General features: G+C 50.6%; 1 protein-coding gene across 3 annotated transcripts in view; it reads left to right on the top strand.

Annotated features, from left to right (window-relative positions):
- Tenm4 (teneurin transmembrane protein 4) overlaps positions 1-19,793 on the top strand; it is a 2,359,892-nt gene that overhangs the window by 2,217,630 nt on the left and 122,469 nt on the right. For all 3 annotated transcript variants that reach the window (XM_026784248.1, XM_013350155.2, XM_026784249.1), the window contains one exon: positions 18,934-19,035. In XM_026784248.1, coding sequence (XP_026640049.1) covers positions 18,934-19,035 — 102 coding nt within the window. The remainder of the gene's footprint in view (positions 1-18,933; positions 19,036-19,793) is intronic.

Below are 19,793 nucleotides of genomic sequence, written 5' to 3'. Positions count from 1 at the left end.
TGGCTCACTGTATGGTGTGCGTGGCTCACTGTATGGTGTGCGTGGCTCACTGTATGGTGTGCGTGGCTCACTGTATGGTGTACGTGGCTTACTGTTTAGGTGTGGCTCACTATATGGCGCACGTGGCTCACTGAACACAGTGACACCGGACTTTCATTCTTTTGTGCTAATCTTCACAGTACAGGCAAGTAAGATGTAACTGGGATTATTGTCCAGGTTGCATAGCTAGAGCAGCAAAGGTTTGGAAAAGTTAAGGTTCGGAACCAAAACGCTTTTGGACAGCAGGGAACCCAGCAGGGACCCGGAAAAGAATTCTCTTAGACGCTGTGCTCTTACTTGTTTTCCTCACCGTTCATTCATTCATTCATTCATTCATTCATCTGTCGTTGTTAGCATGCCGCCATTCGGTATGTGTCTCTTCTGCTCCTCTTGCACGCCTTGCATGCTGCTCAGGTCGGGCTCAGCGCTGTGATGAGGCTAAATGAATGAACTCTGCCCTGGAGGATCTCAGTTTGCTGAGGCAGACAGGCTTTGGTCAGTAATGTGCTGTGATCACCCAGAGAGGAAGAGTGTGGGGGTAGGGATGTGTCAACCAGGGATGCTGACCTCGTCGGAACAGGAGTAAGGAAAGGTTTACCTGAGTGCAGGGATTCTGAGCTGAGGCATCAGAACGCTGAGGGGGCAGATGAGTGGAGAGAGCGGAGAAGAGGGCTTCGGACAGATGCCGAAGGGTAGCCAGCCTTTATATGGGGGGGGGGGGGGGGGGGGAGAACCAGGAAGGAGAATGAGGACAGGAGACCACAGCGGTGGTAGCCTCAGACAGCATGCCATTCGCAAAGCCAGGGAAAGCGGGCTTCCGAACAGAGGACCCGGAAGCCATGTCGAACGCAACTGTTGCCCTCAACAGTGTGAGCAATGGTTTGAAACAAACTAATGTGTGTTAAACACACCAGGATGAGAGAGTGAGACAATGGCCTACAAGGCATGTCCGCAGATTCTGTTAACCAGACAGTGGGTAGAGCTGGCAGCATGGAGAAAGCTGAGCCATGAGCACAGGCAGGGTGTTTAAAACCCAGTGAGAAGCAGAGTCCAGATAACTTCTGGTGCCCGGCTGGTGGGGGGGTGAGGGGGAGGGCCAGGGAGGATGGAGGCCAGAGGACACACAGCTGGGATGTGAGACACAGCCCTGCCATTACAGACGCAGCTGCAAGCAGACTCCTCGCTCTCTTGCCTCACACACACAGACAGGGAAACTGAGGTGTGTTTTTTGGGTAAAACGACCAGAGAGGCTTTGTACTCAGGGCAGCGGGCAGAAGGCGAAGGGGGAACAGGGGAGAGTCACACACAGAAAACAGGAAGTCAGTAAAACAGGAAGTCAGTGTAAGCCGAATACAGAAAGTGACATTTCTAGACCCCGTTTTTGACAGCCAAGCACATGTCTTCTGTCTAAGGCAGGAGATTATTAGAGAAATAAATTATACGAGGGAAAGAAAAGACCCTGTAGATGGTGCCTTTGGGGGATTATCATATCCAGCCTGCAGTGACAGTCAGCAGCTGGCAGAGCACTTCTTGCTCTCGGCCCTGAGTATGAACAGGCCAGAGGATTATCAGACATCGGAGCAAATCTTCCAGTGAGTGAAAAACAAAAGACTAAGCAAATAAAATGAGGAAAATAAAAAAATGAGAAGGGGGGAAAACGGCGGGGGCAGGCCCCAGTGATGGGAACTTCAAAGGAAGAGAAACAATAATCCATCGGGATCGTGGAGAGAAGATCTCACTACTCTATAAAACAAGAGCGTACACACAGCGGGGAATAAGTCAGAGAGCGCGGAAGGGCCCCGGGACATTAGAAATAGCAAAGTTGAAATAAGATCTCCATTGATGGAGTGGCTATGGGCTGAAGATAAGGACCAGATAAGAGAACCGAAGACTGAATGCATTAGGTCCAAAAGCTGGCAGAACAGAGGACTAACATAGACGTGTTCCTGTCGCTGAAGGCCATGGCTTACTGGCTCGCATGTGGCCAGTCCAGTTAAGTTTTCAAAAACCTCTCTCTCACACACACACAAACCCCGTAGCCTTCTGAGAGCGTCTCACAGCCTCTCACTCGGCATGGACAACACTAAGACCGCCAGTGCTGCTGCACAAGGCAAACCTATCAGTGGAATTTTGAGAGGCCAACGTGAGGGTCGCTATATGCTGAGGTAGACCAAGAGAGTATAGATGGGAAGTTAGGGAGAGCCAGGAGCACAGACTCCGGGAAAGAAGCTGCTGGAATGTAGAGTAAGGGAGGGAGGGACGCCTGGGAGGGAGAGGATCTGTAGCCACTGGGCTCTGAGGTGGTGAGGAAGTCCTCATCCTCCACGAGCCCTATAGATGCTGCCTGATGGGCCGTGGGCGCGCATATTGTGTTTCTCCATTCATATCTCTAGTCTGGATCCCATTTAGAAGCTGAATGAGGAAGCCTGAGCACTGAGCAAAATTTGGGGGAACTGTAGTCCTGGGCCCAGACCTACGCTTCCAGCCAACCTACTTGTGGGTGACCACAAAAGGCTGCTCAGACAGGAGACGTATTTGCAAAAGCCAGCGCTCAATTTGCCTAAAATACAGCTCCTTCCAGGCTCCAGCCCGAACTGTAGGAAGTCTCTCCTGACGCTGTTCCTGGCCTCCGTCAGCTGGCTGTCCTGCCTGGCCTACAGGAGCACATATGGGGGAGGCACGAGAAAGCAAATATTCTAGCCCCCCTTTAAATATTCTAGCCCCCTCTGGCTTTCACGGGATGCCTCGGGAAGTGTCCCCTGAGTCAGTCTGAGAAGGAAGCTGTCATTGGTGGTTCTCTCCAGACCTTCAGCAAACCAGAGGTTGGCAAACCTTCTAATGACCAGGACAGTAGGTACCATAGCCTGAAACTCTAAGGCTCCTTACGACCAGGGCAGTAGCCACCATAGCCTGAACGCCCTAAGGCACCTGCGTCTAAGTACTTGGGTGATGGAGGTGGGTCTTGTATCTTATCTGTTGCTTTCATTGGTTAACTAATAAAGAAAACTGCTTGGCCTGATAGGACAGAAAATTAGGTAGGCAGAGTAGACAGAACAGAATGCTGGGAGAAAGAAGCCGAGTCAGGGAGTCGCCATAATTCTCCCACCCAACACAGACGCAGGTTAGGATCTTACCGGTAAGCTACCACCTTGTGGTGGTACACAGATTATTAGAAATGGGTTAATCTAGATGTGAGAGCTAGCCAGTAAGAGGCTAGACCTAATGGGCCAACCAGTATTTAAAAGAATACAGTTTCCGTGTAATTATTTCAGGGCATAAGCTAGCCATGCGGGCAGCCGGGTGCCGGGGACACAGCTCTGCTGCTCATAATACAACACTTGGGAATGCCGACCAGTGCCAGAAAGGCCTTTGCAGCCACTCACACAGAGATGCCGCCTCTCTGGGATGCGTGTGAGGAAGATGAGCAGGAAAAATCTGTCCCCTGAAGCGTGCGGTCCATTTTTATTTCCTACCCTCTGTTACATCCTTTAGAAGCCTCAATACCCACAAACCCTACACGACTCCTAATCACCCCAGTTTAATAAACAAAAAGCAGGCCACAGCTGTCTCATGGCTTTCCCTGGGTGCACATTGCCCTGGTCACTGGGGCCCCAACCCTGCCTGTAGAGAAAGAACAGGCCCAGTCATTTTAAAGAAAAAAAAATAGCCTTCCTTGTCATGAACATCACCAAGGCATGGATGGAGGGCAGTAACAGAGCATAGGGGGAGGGGGGACGCAGAACTAGCCAGGAGTAAGAGATTCCATGAGAAAGGCCCAGTGGATTAGACCCTCGGAAGTCATCTTTCACAGGAAGAGGAAGTTGTGTCTATAAAACATCTGCGGGTGCCCGGGAGGTCAAAGCTGTAAGGACAAGGGAACTGAGCAGCCACAGTGCGGACCAGTCCCCGTGTGATGTGTGCCCTGCAGGTGGAAGAAACATGATCTCCCGTGGACTCAGTTGTGCCTTTAAAATATAAGCCGTCTCTTTGTGAAGACAGCGTGGGAGCGTAGTTGCTGCTCTCCCAGGCCCTCAGCCAGGCTCACTCGTACCCTGCCGTCATAAAGCATACACACCTGCACACACAGTGTCTTGGGGGCCCCCGGTGAAGGTCAGCCAACAGTCAGCCACAAAGAAGGGTCCATGACCCCCTGCACAGTCGGTCAGTTGCTGATACCGAAGCCATGCTGGCTCAGAGCTTCATACGTACCCGCGTTTATAGGTCGGGAAAACAGTGGTAGCCTCGAGGTCTCCTGTGCACGGCACTGTGGGATTAGAAGTCTGGGATCTTGCTCTTGTAAAGCCCATGATCCGTCCGTCCATCATAGCACACAGATTCTGGGTTGGCACAGGGTCTCATGTTGTTTGACTCCATTGTATTTACCTCCCACGACCGAGACCTTTGCAGCAAGCCCTCCTGAATGCTATGTATGCTTGCTGCCTCTTTACCCCATGACTGCCTAGAAGATATGCGGGGGAAGGGAGGGAGAAAACCAGAACTCAGAGCTGCTAGGGACAGTCAGAGCTGGAATTTCAGTCAGGGTTCATCTTATGGCACAGGCTGTGTCCAGCTATGAAAGGGAGAGCTCTCTGTGTGAGCAATCAGATCATGCCTGCTGAGGTAGGCTCCTACCCGAGTAGCTGGGGAAAGTTCCGAGGCTCAGCAAGGAGCGTGAGGACTCCCATGACCACTGGGTGCTTGGAGCAAGTGGAAGGAACTAAGGGGTTCAGGACGGTCGGCCCACCATGGGTGGTGGCAGAATGTTCCAGACTGCCTCACCCAGGTACACGGAGAACTGAGGATAAGAAGCTGGGCCAAGAACAAGGCAGTCTTCCTCCATGGGCAAGGCCAGCGTTTGAACTACAACCCAGGGCAAAGGCAGCTTACCAGTAGCAGCTGGCCGAGAGTCAGAGGAAACCGGAAGGCTCTGTACACTTCTCGCAACAGCAGCCATTTCTCAGTCCCTTGTAAGATAGGGAGCTGTTGTGTTTGCTGTGGGGTGGCGTCTGCCTTGAGGCAGCACGCGTGGGCTGCCTAGGTGGCTGGGACAGCTATAAAATATGGAACATGGACATATAACCACATTACCGTGATCACTAATAGGATTTGGTGTCAAGCAGAAGTCCAACTTGGCCTCTGGCCCGCAGAGATAGACCCAAGTTATTATGCTGAGGGTTACCCAGTAGATAAATAAGAAAGAAAGATTGCTCAAGTCACTGTGTGACTGACCCAACACACATCATGGTTATTGTAAAGAAAAATCCACCAGAGGTAGAAAATTTATCCATCTTGCTAATCAATTTCTTGTGTTATGTCCTGATAGAAGTAATCCAAGTACTTAATTCATGGACACCATGTTGACAGCTCCTACTGAGATGAGGGATAGAGGCCCCACAGAATTTTATTACCACATGCTCTTCCTCTACATGGTTAGTCACTTGGGAAAAGTCTCGACCAGCTGAAGATAATGGGCACAATGGTAAGGGCTGGCAATGAAGCCACGGGCTTGGGAAGAGTTGGCGGAATGAAAATTGGAAGGCCAAAAAGTTAACGAGGAAGTAATAGGAGGCCTCAGAGAAGGAGCCTGGCCTGAGCATGTGAGGCCAAGCACACCCAGGACTTCAGCTGTTATTGCACTTGGTCGCTTGCAATTTGCGAAAGCATTGCCTGTGGACAAAGCAGAGTGTCGGTCGGTCGGAAGGTGTGTGGAGGAGTAGGGATGGACCCTTCCTTTGCAGGAATGGGCTGTGCGCTCAGATGAACATCAGAGCGTGTAAATGGCTGCACAGGAGAAGCTGTAGGACAAGGGAGAGGGGGACGTGCATTGCCAAGGGGAGAGGAGGGAGCTCAGTCTCGCTAGGAGAAACCTGAAAGCCTCATGGAAGTGGCATGGTAAAAATTAGTCCCGGTCACTGGAGAAACAGTTCAGTGGTGAGGAGTACTTCCTGTGCTTCCAGAGGACCCAGGTTCAGTTCCCAGCACCCACTTTAGGCATCTCGTAACTGCTATAACCCCAGCTCTGTAGGATCTGACACCCTCTTCTGGCTTCCGAGAACACCCACACAAATGACATAAACTCACGCAGGCACATTCATAAGTAAAATTATTAAACAAATCATTGAAAAGAAATAAATTGGGCCTGAAGGAAAGGGAGGGCCAAGCAAAGAGAGGATTAATATGGAATTTTATGGGCACCAAAGAAGGGTGAGTGGACCCGAGGCGGGCTATGGGAGTAGCCAGACTGCAGCATGAAAAGGGTACCAGCAAACCTCTGGGGCAAAGAGATGTGTTGGGTTTGTTTCATTCGGAGATTAGGGACTGAACCCAGGCCTCAAGCATACTCAGCATGCACTCACCCTATAGCAGAGCTAGACCCCAGCCCAGAGAATGCTGCATAGACATGGCAGTGGGCCTGGCCCTTCCTCGTGTTTCCGAAAGTGTAGCTTCCAAGATTCTGTTAGATTGCATAGGCCCTGGGTTTCCTCGAGCGGGCTGGCCGAGCTGTCATTGGGAATAGCGAACCATGGTCTCACTGTGCTATGCCATTTTCTGTCTAAAATAAACTTGCTTCAGCAAATCAACCGTGAGTAATAGGACAGATGACAGGCGGCCGTGACACCCAAACAAGTGACCGTGGGAGAACGCTGCTCCAGACCCTTGACCAGGCAGGTGACACCAGGATAGGAAGCTTCAAAGTGCACGTGGTTGACCATGGGGTGGGCCTGAACCCCCCCCCTAAATGTGAGCTGGTTGCTACCACATCACTGCTTCCGGTTTCCAAACAAAAGCCAGCATTAAGATTTTCCCCAGGAATCCCCTTGTTGGAAAATGCTGGCATCTCATTCAAATGTTCAAAAACACTGCACAAACAAATGTGTTCATCGGGGTCCCATTGGTGACGCCTGCTCCAAATGGTGGCAAAGAGACCCAGTCCCAGACTGGCAGTCCTGCCTGCCATCGTAGGGACACGTGACAGGGGAAGGCTAGTGAGCAGAGGCCGTGCAGAACACAGATGCGGGGGTCTAGACGTGCAGCTCGCTGATGCAGGGTGGGGGGGTCTAGACTGCAGCACACTAAATCAGGGATCTAGACGTGCAGTGTGCCTATGTGGGGGTCTAGACATGCAGCTCGCTGATGCAGGGGTTTAGACATGCAGCACACCGATGCGGGGTGGAATGTCTAGACTGCAGAACACAGATGGCGGGGGTCTAGATGTGCAGCACGCCGATGCAGGGGTCCAGGCCAGAGGTAACCGAGGCTTAGACTGCTCTATTTCTTAAGTAAGGGATTTAGTTGTTAGTTCTGGGGAGACCTTAGTTGTGAGTCTGTGTGTGTATATTCCGATGTGGGGACACAGGTGTACGTGTGAGGAGGTAAGGGCGTTGGTTCTCACCTTCCCTCCTTGGTGGAGACAGGGTCTCTTCACTGAAGTATATAAGTCGTATTAGCTGGCCTTTGGGCTTCTTAAGATTTTCTCACTTTTGCCTCCCATGCCCCCCAGTGGACCACCTGGGATTTACAAACACGTGTGCAATGTGTCTGGCTCCCATGTGGAGACCTGAACTTGATCTTCAGGCTTGCGCAGGAGGCCTCCCCAGAGCCACCCAAGCGAAGGTGTTCTTACCCTGTGCTGTGTAAGTCATCCTTGCTTGGGTGTGTGGGTCCCCCAGAGAAACCATCCTGACAGGAGACTTGGTTTTCTGTGTGATCTGTAAGCAGCACCAAGCAACATCTTGGTGACTAGCCTAGATAAATTATTGGAGAATAATTATCAACTCCCCCCCCCACTCCCTCCAAGCCTGTTTCTGTCCCCACATTGTCTGTCATCCTGGAACAATTCCACACAAAGTGATGCTCACTAGATGGAAGTCTCTAGCCAGCCGCTGAGTCGAGTTTTTAAAAAGCCGTTTTCTTAAGTAATTTGTCCCAAAGACAGGCTTGACATGAAGTTGGCAGGATGATTAGCAGGTCACTGTGTGGGAGCACAGGAAAAAAAAAATTATTCTGGATCTGGCTCCAGCTTGGCCCCCATCATCCCCAGAGCTGCTTAGCATTTCAAAAGGCTGTCTGTTCTGGAAGCTGCTCACATGGTAGCTCCCGGAGGACCAGGCCCTCCTCTCTGGAACTGGGCCACGAGCTGCCTTACATCCTTGCCTACTTTGCATCTTCCTGCCACTTCTGTCTTGTCTTCACACACCGTGTATAAAGAGCCATTCCCGCTGCCCTCGGAGTAGGGCCTAGGCCTCTGACAGCAGTTTCGCCTGGACCCCCACCTCTCTACCTTAGACCTATCGAACTGAAAACCTGAGGGGCAGAGCCCAGGATGTCTGTGTTCTAACAAACTTAGAGTGGCTGGCGTAGGCCAAAGATTGGAAATCACTGCCCTCACATAGAGCAGGTCACCGCCTCCTAAGGACTCTGCGCCAGGCGTACAGTTGGCAGCAGGTGAGTGGTTACCGACACTGAGGGGTAGTAAGCAGGGGAGAGTATTTGCAAGGCTGCCCTCATAAGCTAGGGTTGGGGTGGGATAAAGGGAAGAGGGAGAAAGCCAGTTGTAGGCTCTGTCTGTCTGTCTGTCTCTCCCTCCCCCTTTCTCCCTCCTACCCTCCCTCCCTCTCCCCGCTGCCATGATCTGAATTGCTTTGCTCGCTCCCATTTCACCCCCCCCACTTTGATGGAATGAGCCCTAAAACCATGCGCCACAATAAGCAATTTCTCCAGTTAATTAATATATGACTGGTATTTGGTCAAAGTGAAAAAAAAAAAGCAACTAATACACAAGTGATCCCTGAGAACAAGAACCAGGCTTCGGGGGCTCCTGACAGCATTCAGCTTGGTGAATGAAGGATTAGAGAGTTAGGGAATCCATACGGTGGCCTACATAGGACACACCTGTGAGTGCCTTTTACCACGTGCTGAGTTTGGAATGATAGTAAGTCTTTTGTAAAAGAACGGACGTCTCTTGTTGGAATTCGCTAGGCTGTGCATACCTTCCAGGCAGTCTGGATTCTGCAGCTCTGAGATTAAAGGTGAGAATAGTGGCGCAGGCAGTTGTGCAGAGGACCCCCAGGTGGGAGGGGAGTAGAACGACCCGCGTTAAATACCAGCCTGACATTGGGCTTCAGAAAGTTCTCAGGGTCTGCATGGCCTCGTCTATATTAAATACCAGCCTGACATTGGGCTTCAGAAAGTTCTCAGGGCCTGCATGGCCTCGTCTATATTAAATACCAGTCTGACATTGGGCTTCAGAAAGTTCTCAGGGCCTGCATGGCCTCGTCTATAAAATGGGGAGTGTTGAGCACTGCGCCTTTCTTCTTCCGTGTGAGAAAGGTGCCCACATCTCCTACATAAGGGACTATGACCCTTTACTCACAGGGACCTGATGTGGGAGTCCCCTCTGTGTGCTGTGAAGATGTTTTATCACCATTGGTTAATAAAGAAGCTGCTGTGGCCTATGGCAGGGTAGAATATAACCAGATGAGAAATCTGAACAGAGATACAGAGAGAGAATAGGCAGAGCCAAAGAGAAGCCATGTAGCTGCTGAAGGAGACAGACGCCAGAGAACCTTACTGGTAAACCATGAGCCTTGTGGCGACACATAGATTAATAGAAATGGGTTAATTTAAGATGTAAGAGCTAGCCAATAAGAAGCCAGAGCTAATAGGCCACACAGTGTTGTAATTAATATAGTTTCTGTGTTATTATTTGGGTCTGGGCGGCCGGGAAGCGAAGGAGCAGCCTCCGCCTACAGGGGCCGCGTAGACGTTATGTGGAAATGCTCTAGCAAAACGAGGGTCTCTTCTTGTCATTTCTCCTCCACCCTGCAACTGTCTCGTGTGTCAGCCCGGAGAAGGGGCACAGGTGAGTGTCTGTCCTGGGGCTCTCTCAGTTGCCAGGAGCAAAATCACACTCAGGTGACCAGGAGAGAAAGCTGGAGCCACAGAGCGTTTCTTTCGCAAAGCGCTGCGGGCTGTGGCTGAGGGCAATGGAGGGCCTCCCAGAACCAGCATCTTGAGAACTCTTTCTTTCTGTCTTTGTAGGCCTGGCTTCTCTCTCAGCTGACAGCCACGCATCCCGGCCTAAGCCCACTCCCTCTGACTGGGTTCCTCCTTCGCCAGAATGGCCTTGCCCAGTCCTCGCTTTCCTTTCTTTCATTCTGTCTTTTTCTTTCTCTGTTTGTTTTAATATTCCTTGAGACAGGGTATCACATAGCCCTCAGATTCACTATGTACCCAAGGATGACTTGGGACTTCTGAATCCTCCTGCCTCACGTCCCAAGTGCTAGGATTGGTTCCTATCTTTAGATCTTTGCTCCCACCACCAAACCCCACATTCCCAATCTTTAAAATATATTTTCAGTTTTCAACGCCATACAGAATTTCACAAAAGGGGTGCACTGTGATGTATCTATGCATGTACACGATGTGTAAGGGGCGCACTGTGGTGTATCTCTGCATGTTTATGATATGTGATGATCAGATTGTTGCAATCGGTACATCTGCCATTCCAAATGTTGATGATTTCTCTGACAAATGTTGAGTGCAGGCAAAGTCCTTTCTAATAGCTGTTTAGAAGTTTAAAATTAGGGTCGGATGGTGGTGGCTCACACTTTTAATCCCAGCACTCGGGAGGCAGAGGTAGGCGGATCTCTGTGAGTTCAAGACCAGCCTGGTCTACAAAAGCTAGTTCCTGGACAGAGAAACCCTGTCTTAGAAAAACCAAAAAACTGGAGTTATTCGTTCCTTCTAGTTGATCTCTTCCAGTTTGAATATAAAAAAGCAAGACCCTGATTGGTCCAAAACAGTAGAATGAGACCAGAATGGGGTTCAGCTGTGAATGGGGTCTCCCTGAAGAAAATACTCAGCCTGGACAGGATGACCACGAACAAAGGACTGGTGATGTCACACAGCCTGCCTGCGCCTGTTGCTTCGGAAGGAACTTAAAAGGAACACTGGTTGCCAGGAGCACCTGAGGGTAAATGGTCCCAGGAAGTAAAGGTCCCTCCAGGCACGGAGCACTCACCCCCTCCAGATCCCTGTGCTGAATGACACAGCTCTCGTCCATCTCATCAGCAGCCTGCCTGCAGCTAAGGCCTCTTCAGCAAGTGCTCTCAGCCAGGGCAGGAAAGCTCAGCTGCCCTTGTCTCTGGGGAAGGCTATGGAACTACAGTGAGCAGCCTGAGAAAGTCACTGCTGACAGACCCAGGAACAGAGACCAGCCAGGTTCAGCTAGAGGCACTCAGTGAGCGCCCAGTGGATCGCCGAGTCTGCCCTGAAAGGACCAGACTTCTCTTCCACCCTCACACCATTGCAAACATCAGGATGATTTCCTCAGACTTCTCATTGACTTGTACAGTTTCCATAGAGTCAGCTGGGTTCCACTCACTGGGTCTCTTAGCCTTGACCAATCACCTTGGCCGTCATCTTCACTAGAATAGCTCCTAAGCCTAATACCCAGAGCAGTTCCTCCGCAAAGGGTAACTGCACAAATTAAATAAATGTTAGAACTGAAAAGATAGGGCCAGAGACAGGAAGAGACTTCGTTGGCCAAGGGCACTTGAAACTCTGGTGCCAGGAGTAGGAAGAAAGCCCAAGTTTCTTGGTATATCAACTTATTCCTTTATACCATGGTACATACCTTAGGTTGCAGGCTTAATTAATTTAATTTATCATTAATTAATTCCCCATCCATGGTACCCCCACCAGTCATTAGTGTTTCCTCTGCTTGAATATGTCTAAAGACAGAAAATGTATGACCTTGCCTAGCTACTTTCTATTGCTGTGATAAACACAGTGACTGAATACAGCCTGGGGAGGAATGGGTTTATTTATAGTCCACCAGCAACGGGGAGCCAAGGCAGGAACTCAAGACTGAATCAGAGACCACAGAGGAATACGACTTACTGCTTTGCTCTCTGTGGCTTTCTCAGCTTGTGATCTTATACAATCCAGGACCACCTGCCTGAGGGTGGTAACCCATAGTGAACTGGGGTCTCCCGCGTCAATCGTTAATGGAGAGAATGCCCCACAGACATGCCTGCAGGCCGGTGTGATGGAGGCAGTTCCTCAACTGAGGGTTGGTCTTCCCAGGTTTCTCCAGCATGGGCCTTGTACCATTCATTTAGTCCGTCAACTAGCCCTGCTTTGGATCAAGGCTGATACCTTTTGCTGTCGACTGAAAAGTGACATGAACACATCCTATCTTCGGTCCTCGGTATCTGGACAGATGTTTGCACATAAATAGAGCACAACCCAACCAGGAAGTGTGTTCTGTCCTGACTCGAACAAAGCCAGTTTCCCAAAGACTACGGATTGTCCTTGCCCGTAGATCCGCCTATCAGGACCATCATTTCATGTGATGTATGGATTTGAAACAGAGGTCGCACTGTCTGAGCTCAATTCTCAATCCCTTCACGAATTCCTTCTTTGAAATGTGGCTTCGGGCTCCCTTATCTTTCCTCCCGCTCCCCGGCGAGCGTGTTAGCTTATCTTATCAGTGTCTTCAATGTGGCTGCCAGATGTGAACTCATAACTCTAAATATGATCCGAGAATGCCGCGGAGTCCGGCTGTGAGCTTCCTGTCACTGCCTCCCTTCTAAGCGCGCACAATAAGGACAGGCAAGGGAAGAGCTTTCCTTAGATCCCAACCTCTCCTCTCCAGCGTGATGGCTGCACCATGCCGGTGCCCTATGACCTCCTCCACTTCCACATCGGGCTCCTGCTTAGCTGCCAACACAGCAAGCGTCCTTGACCATTTTGGTTTATATTCAACCCTCAACGGGCTCTTTGGGAAACCAGACATGGCATCCATCTTGCTAGTGGAATTTGATTCCCCCACAGAAATAATGAATGAGGAGCTAAGACGCATGAAGCCGAGGGAAGACTTTTTTCCTGGACCCCTCCGCGGAGCGTCTCTGTCATGGCTTGGTAGACTTCTGGGTTTGAGTGAGAACAGGGCCTCCCAGCTCAAATGCCAGCGCAGGGCTGGCATCAGGCCCAGGCTGTCAGGGGCTCTGTCAAGTTCTGTCATTGTGTTGACCTAGACGGCTGCAGATGGAAGACCTTTGGATTCCGTCATCTGTAAAGAAAGCTGGGGTGCCTACAGGGACTGACACCTCGCTGGCCACAGAAGAGCTTTCTGGCACCTGGCGCCTGCCCAGCGCCAGTCTGGAAAACACAAGGGGAAAGTTCTCTTAGGTGTTGTCATGAGTGTGCCGGAGTCGGGCCTTGAGGGAGATAACAGGTTTAATCTGCTCTGACAGTGCTTTACCCAGAAGAAAATTCACCTAACACCCCGCCCCCGCACGCTAGGAACATGGGACTCACACCAACACCCTGTTCCTGCACGCTAGGAACATGGGACTCACCCCAACACCCCGCTCCCGCATGCTAGGAACATGAGACTCACCCCAACACCCTGCCCCCGCACGCTAGGAACATGGGTTGTTTGCTTTCTCATTTTTGCCAGGAGGATTTTCTGTGTGTGTTTTGCATATGTGTATATTTACCCCCCAAATAACCTACATCTCCTTATTTGGATTCATTAGACTGAGTGTTTTGAATTCACAAATGGAAGACATGTGTGGATCTTTCTTAAGACTGAAAGACCAACCCAGCTAGGTCCTAGGCCAGCCACTCTCCATGTCAAACATGACCCTGCTCATTCTCTATGATACTGTCATGTGACTAACACCACAACGGAGGATGGAGAGATGTCACAAGAGACAACCTGGCTCCAGAGCCCATGTTTTGGCCCGGGTTGTATAGCACTTCCCAGGCCGTGATTCACCTTCTGAGCTCTGTGCACTTGAACCAATAACTACAACTCTCAGTCTCCATTACGACCATAAAATGATTGGACATGATACCTAATTTTTTAATTATTGTGAGGACTGAGTTAGATTGTATGATTGTGTGTTTATAGGTTCATTTAACAGGGTGAAGAGACCCTCAAACTCTCCCCTTAACCTGAGCTTAGGGTGGTATTAAATGCTAAGATCTCCACCTAGCCTGTCTTGCTTTTCCTTTTGGTTGCTCATCGTAAGCTGAGCTCGGTCGTCATCAGGAACAGAGGAGTCAGAACAGATGTAACGAAGTGCACATGTCACAAGCTAAAGTCAAGGCCAGGTCATGAGGTCCAAGTTCAGTCTTTGTCTATAGCATTGGCTGTCATCGTCTGACATAGCAGCCAGAGGTAGGCATTAGAAGGTGAGACCTTGCCAGGCGGTGGTGGCACACGCCTTTAATCCCAGCACTTGGGAGGCAGAGGCAGGCGGATCTCTGTGAGTTCGAGAGCAGCCTGGTCTACAAGAGCTAGTTCCAGGACAGGCTCCAAAACCACAGAGAAACCCTGTCTCGAAAACCAAAAAAAAAAAAAAAAAAAAAAAAAAAAAAAAAAAAAGGTTGGACCTCTGCTTGAGTAATAAGCAGACCTTGGTTCCACAGCCAAGTTCTCCATGAGTTTCCAACGCGAGGAGGAGAAGGCCTGCGTTTCCCAGCATGCCATAGATAGCCAGTTATGAAAACTGGTTACTCACAGGCAGCTGGATTCCGAATTCCAATTCAGGCCGATGGGAAGGTACACCTTCTGCTAGACAAAAGCACCGGAAGTGTGAGCATTAGCTGAGCAGAAGGAACGCAGGGGCAGAGACTCACCACACACGGACTGGGAACGGACAAAAGGTTTATGTAGAAAAGTGCATGCTTCTCACACACCTACAGTGGTCACTTCTACCCCAGCCATGAGCACAGAGGTATTGAGGTGGTCAGTAGAGATTCAGTATCCACAGGATCATCATCTATTTTCTGCATTTTTAAAAATGCGTGTAAATGTTTTGCCTGCGTGTACTCCCAGCAACCGCATGGTGGTGCACAATCATCTGTAATGAGATCTGGCGCCCTCTTGAGGAAGAGACTCAGTCGTCCTCATCAGCTTAGACCATGAAACCCAAAATGGACAAGTTCAACAGAACCACCATACACGGGCAGCCAATGCATGCTTCAGCATTGCCAGGGCAAAAAGTCCATGTATGGGCACCATATGATGCAGTGCCCACAGAAGCCAGCAGAGGGCATCAGATCCCCTAGAACGGAGTTGCAGAGGGTTGTAAGCCACCATGTGGGAGCTGGGAACTGAACCCCGGTCCTCTACAAGAGTGTCATTTGTTTCACTGCTGAGCTATCTCTCCAGCCCCATACTCATGGGATCTGAAGTAGACCCCAGGCTGCTTAAATCCCTCTATGTGGAAGAACATCTATACATAGAAACATTTTATCCAAAGCAAATGTTCCCCCAATGACTCCCTTTCCTTTCGCGGGGTCATCTTAAAACAATTTCCTGTCTCTTCAAACGTATGCCTTCCCCAACACTGACAGCCCAGGCCAAATTTTTAAGGATCTAGGCTTCCATCCTGTCAGATTTCTGAGCTGGCATTCTACTGCATCCCAGAAAACTATGCTTTCCTCACTTAGCTGCCAAGGGTTTCTAGCGGGTGATAAACGGGTTATGTCATGCAGGTATCATAACTCCAGATTTAGAAGTGTACACTGGTTGCCTGCAGGCGTGACCTGCTGAAAAGCAGCTAGTGGTTAACGTGAGTTATCGAGAGGGACAGCCCATGCCTTTGGCTCGAGAAGGACAGAACCGTAGCACTTTTAGATCTGGGAGACCACCCAGAGAATTCTCTCAGCAAGCACATTGGAAGTAGACCGAGAGTCGTGTTGGGTTAGAGTCCAGGGTAACAGCCCAGATGAATAAAGTGAGTTTCTAAACTCAACGGTTCATAGCTAACAAAGTGGACCATCTGGTGTTTCTATAGTGATGAGAACTCGGCCTGCTTGAGCTGCCAGGAAGGCTCCTCGGAGGTCGTGGCCTTAGGAGTAGCTCTGGAAGAGGAAACAGAAGGCGGGAACCAGGACATGCAGAGAGAATGAGCACTGTGATGAGGGGGTCGGCAGGGGAAGACCCAAGGCCAGGGCCTCCCTGCGCTAGGCTCCTGCTCCTGGGCTGGGGGACATGTCCTTTCCATTGTAAGGTTAGCAGTAGCTCAAAGGGAAACTCACCCGGCCTTGAACTTTACTTGGACTCTTTGGTTTTAAAAAAACGTCCAGAGTGATATTTTGTGCGTGGCTTTTATTTAGAAGTGTATTTAGGAGGCCAGTACTGGTTTAAACACCTAGGAACATGAACTCTTTCAGGAAAAGCCTGCCGGGAAATACTCAGACCCGTTTTTTCCCACAGTTTCGTCACCTAGACAGACCATTAGGCCTGAGGGGAGGCCACGTGTTGGAGCAGCGGCTCTTGCTCTCCAGTCTGTTTTCTCAATTTCTGAAGGTTCTAGAATGTTCTCCCCTCCCACTGGTTCCTTTGCTGCCTTCATTGGTGGCCTTGCTGTCCCAGAAACCTGCCTGGTTCACCCCCGGCTTCTGCGGTAGGACGAGTTCCGGCAAGCCATGCAGAATGTGCGTCATGGGGCTCAGAACCAAAACCAGGGCTTCGGCAACAGCGCATGCGCTCTGGCACTGAGGGAATCTATCAGTGCCTCCTGCTCCTTTTCGGCGTCACCAGGCTCTTACTCCAGCCTTCTGCCCTAGCAGTTGGCATGGTACCCTTGAGCGTCTGCCGCGTTCACGGTGTGATGCCCTCTCCATCCGACTGATCTCTCCCTTCATTATAATTCCTGATGTTTTCAAACAGGAAACCATCCCAGGGAGTCACCTGTACCATCACCTTCATTGTATAGACAGGAAAGTGAGGCTCAGAGAGGGGAAGACAGTTGCTTTTGGTCACACAGCATGGTACTGGAAGAATGGACCCGACACATTGAACCCCTTACCTCCAGGAAAAGATTTTTCTCTTTGCCACGCTGTAGACAAGGTGGCCGGTCACTTGTTACCTTGTTACTCAGATCAGCACCGGTCTAAAATGGTGATGCCTCTTTCATAGAGGTCTCGACTTTTTAAAAAACTTATTCATTTATACGAATATTTTATTTTATTTTATTTTGGGGGGGGTTTTTCGAGACAGGGTTTCTCTGTGGTTTTGGAGCCTGTCCTGGAACTAGCTCTTGTAGACCAGGCTGGTCTTGAACTCACAGAGATCCGCCTGCCTCTGCCTCCCAAGTGCTGGGACGAATATTTTATTTTTAATTATGTGTATAAGGGAGTATACGCACATGAGTGCAATACCTGCAGAGGACAGAAGAGGGCAGCAGACCCTTCGGGGCTGCAGTTAGAGGGAGTTGTGAGCTAGTGAACGTGGGAGCCCAGCACTGGTCCTCTGCAACACCAGTAGGCACTCTTCACGGCTGAGCCATCCCTCCGGCCCCCAGACTTGGATTCTTGACGGATCCTTGTGAGCTAAGACAAATGGAATCCTTACAGCCGCCGGCCCTTCCAGTCCACTCCTCCGCTTTCACTCCTAGTCGGCCAGCTCAGTCTGTGAGTCAATGCCATGCTCGGAGCCTGTTTCCTTTTCTGTTAAGTGAGTACATTGGCCTTGATGCTCCCTGGGAACCTCTGAAAGTTCTAGAATTCCCCGCCCTTCCCTGGTTCCTCTGCTGCCTTGCGGCTTACTTCAGACCCCTACATTCTGCTATGGAATGGGTTTCTGCAAGGCCCTGCGAGTGTGGCATCAGGGAAGGCGTGCGAGCTCGAAGTCCTAAATCACATGTTCAGATCCCGCCTCTCTGACTGCTATCCGTGGTCTTAGGGAAGTCAGAGGCAGTGACAGTCCACCCAAAAGTGGGCTGTGGAGTGGCAGGGGGACAGAAAGGTGTACGGCTTTCAACAGAGCATTGGTTTTTCTTGCAGCCAGTGAGGACCAGCGTAGAGGGTTCAGTACCAGGATAGCAGCATCAAGTTCGTATCACAGATTCCCCCAGGCTGTCATTGGAGAATAGTGCTGAAAGGGTACCTGCAGGCTGCTGTAGCCGCCCCAGCTAGAGACAGGGGTGGGGAGTGAGAGGATAGATGGACACAGGGAAGAAAAGGTGAGAAAAGACACACTGGTGCATGCGTGGAACAGAACCAAAGATCACCACTGCTCACAAGTCGCTCTGCTTCCTACCAACAATGTTTAGCTGAAGTGCTAACATACTTAAAAATATACATAAAGTATTTATAAACCACGCACAGAGGCTGGGGTGTGAGTCAGTGGGTAGAGTGGGGGGCACCCTGTGCAGAGCCTTGGGTTTCGACCTCTACACTGCATGGGACAGGGCATGGTTGTGCACATCTGTAATCCCAAGGCAGAGATAGGAGGATCCAAAGTTCAAGGTTATCCTTCACTACAGAGCAAGTTCATGAGTCCCTGTCTCAAAAAAGTGTGTGTGTGAGAGTGTTTGTGTTTGTGAGTGTGTGAGTGTGTGTGAGTGAGTGTGTGAGTGAGTGTGTGACTGTGTATGAGTGTGTGAGTGTGTGTGTGAGTGTGTGTGAGTGTGTGTGTGTGAGTGAGTGTGTGAGTGTGTGTGAGTGTGTGTGTGAGTGAGTGTGTGACTGTGTGTGAGTGTGACTGTGTGTGAGTGTGTGTGTGAGTGAGTGTGTGAGTGTGTGTGTGTGTGAGTGAGTGTGAGTGAGTGTGTGTGAGTGTGTGTGAGAGTGTGTGAGTGAGTGTGTGGTGTGTGAGTGTGTGTGTGTGACTGTGTGTGAGTGAGTGTGTGAGTGAGTGTGTGAGTGAGTGTGTGTGAGTGTGTGTGAGTGTGTGTGTGAGTGTGTGTGTGTGTGTGTGAGTGTGTGTGTGAGTGTGTGTGTGTGGCGCGCGTGCATGCGTGCACACACACACTCACATGCGTATGTGTGTTCCAGTAGGTCTGGATTCACAAGAGTCTGGACGCTGGGCTCTGTAGCAAGGAGCCAACCCCACTTTCTTTCAACTCTCCCTCTCTTCTCTTACAGAATCAGTGGATAACTGCCCCAGCAACTGCTACGGTAATGGTGACTGTATCTCGGGGACCTGCCACTGCTTCCTGGGTTTTCTGGGCCCTGACTGCGGCCGAGGTGAGTGCTCAGGTGGCCTAGTGGTAACTGCTTCCCACATCTTAGGGATCCCTGGGGTGTGCTCTACAGACTCCTGAGGTGCCCAGGAAGGACTGCCCAGAGCCACTCCTCAGGAGCCTGGGGAAGGGAGCTAGCAGGTAGAGCCACACCCTGTCAGCCGTTGGTGTCCAGCTATGGACAGCACAGGGGTCAGGCCAGCTAGGCAAGAGGAAGATCTGCTCAGAAAGGTGTAGAGAAGAGACGGGGTGGACCCGAGGCCAAGGCTTGTGGAACTCAAGAATGAAAAGCGGTGATGATTTTCCAGGCCAAGGGAATGGCAGCCTCCAAATCCTGCCCAGGGTGCAGCTCCGGGGACCCTGCTCACTTCCGCTAATATGAGATAGACTTGCATAGAGACAGTCAAGCTGGCAGCCCTGGAAAGCAGGCTGATTGCCTGCTGGGTACTCCGGAAGTGAAGGAAGCCAGGTAGGGCCCAGCGAAGCAGGTGCAGAGAGCTGAGTCATTCCCCCTAAGGAGAATTGCTGTCTCTTCCCATGCACTTCTAGTTAAGAGTCGCATAGAACAAAGCCGGATTTTATCTCAGGCTGGGTGAGCACTCGCTCCACAATGCAGTATAATCTATCCTTGTATAGCATCCTTCCTAGAGATGATCACAAAGCCTTTATGCTAAGAGGCATTGTGGGAACACACTTTAAAGAGCTAAATTGGGCTCAGCACTTCTCCGAGAGGCTGTGATATAAGGGGCTGGAGCGGGGGGG

This window comes from Microtus ochrogaster, chromosome 22, assembly GCF_000317375.1.
Source record: "Microtus ochrogaster isolate Prairie Vole_2 chromosome 22, MicOch1.0, whole genome shotgun sequence".
NCBI lineage: Eukaryota > Metazoa > Chordata > Mammalia > Rodentia > Cricetidae > Microtus > Microtus ochrogaster.
Note: the sequence above shows the minus strand (reverse complement) of the source record. Positions and strands in the feature narration are given on the sequence as shown.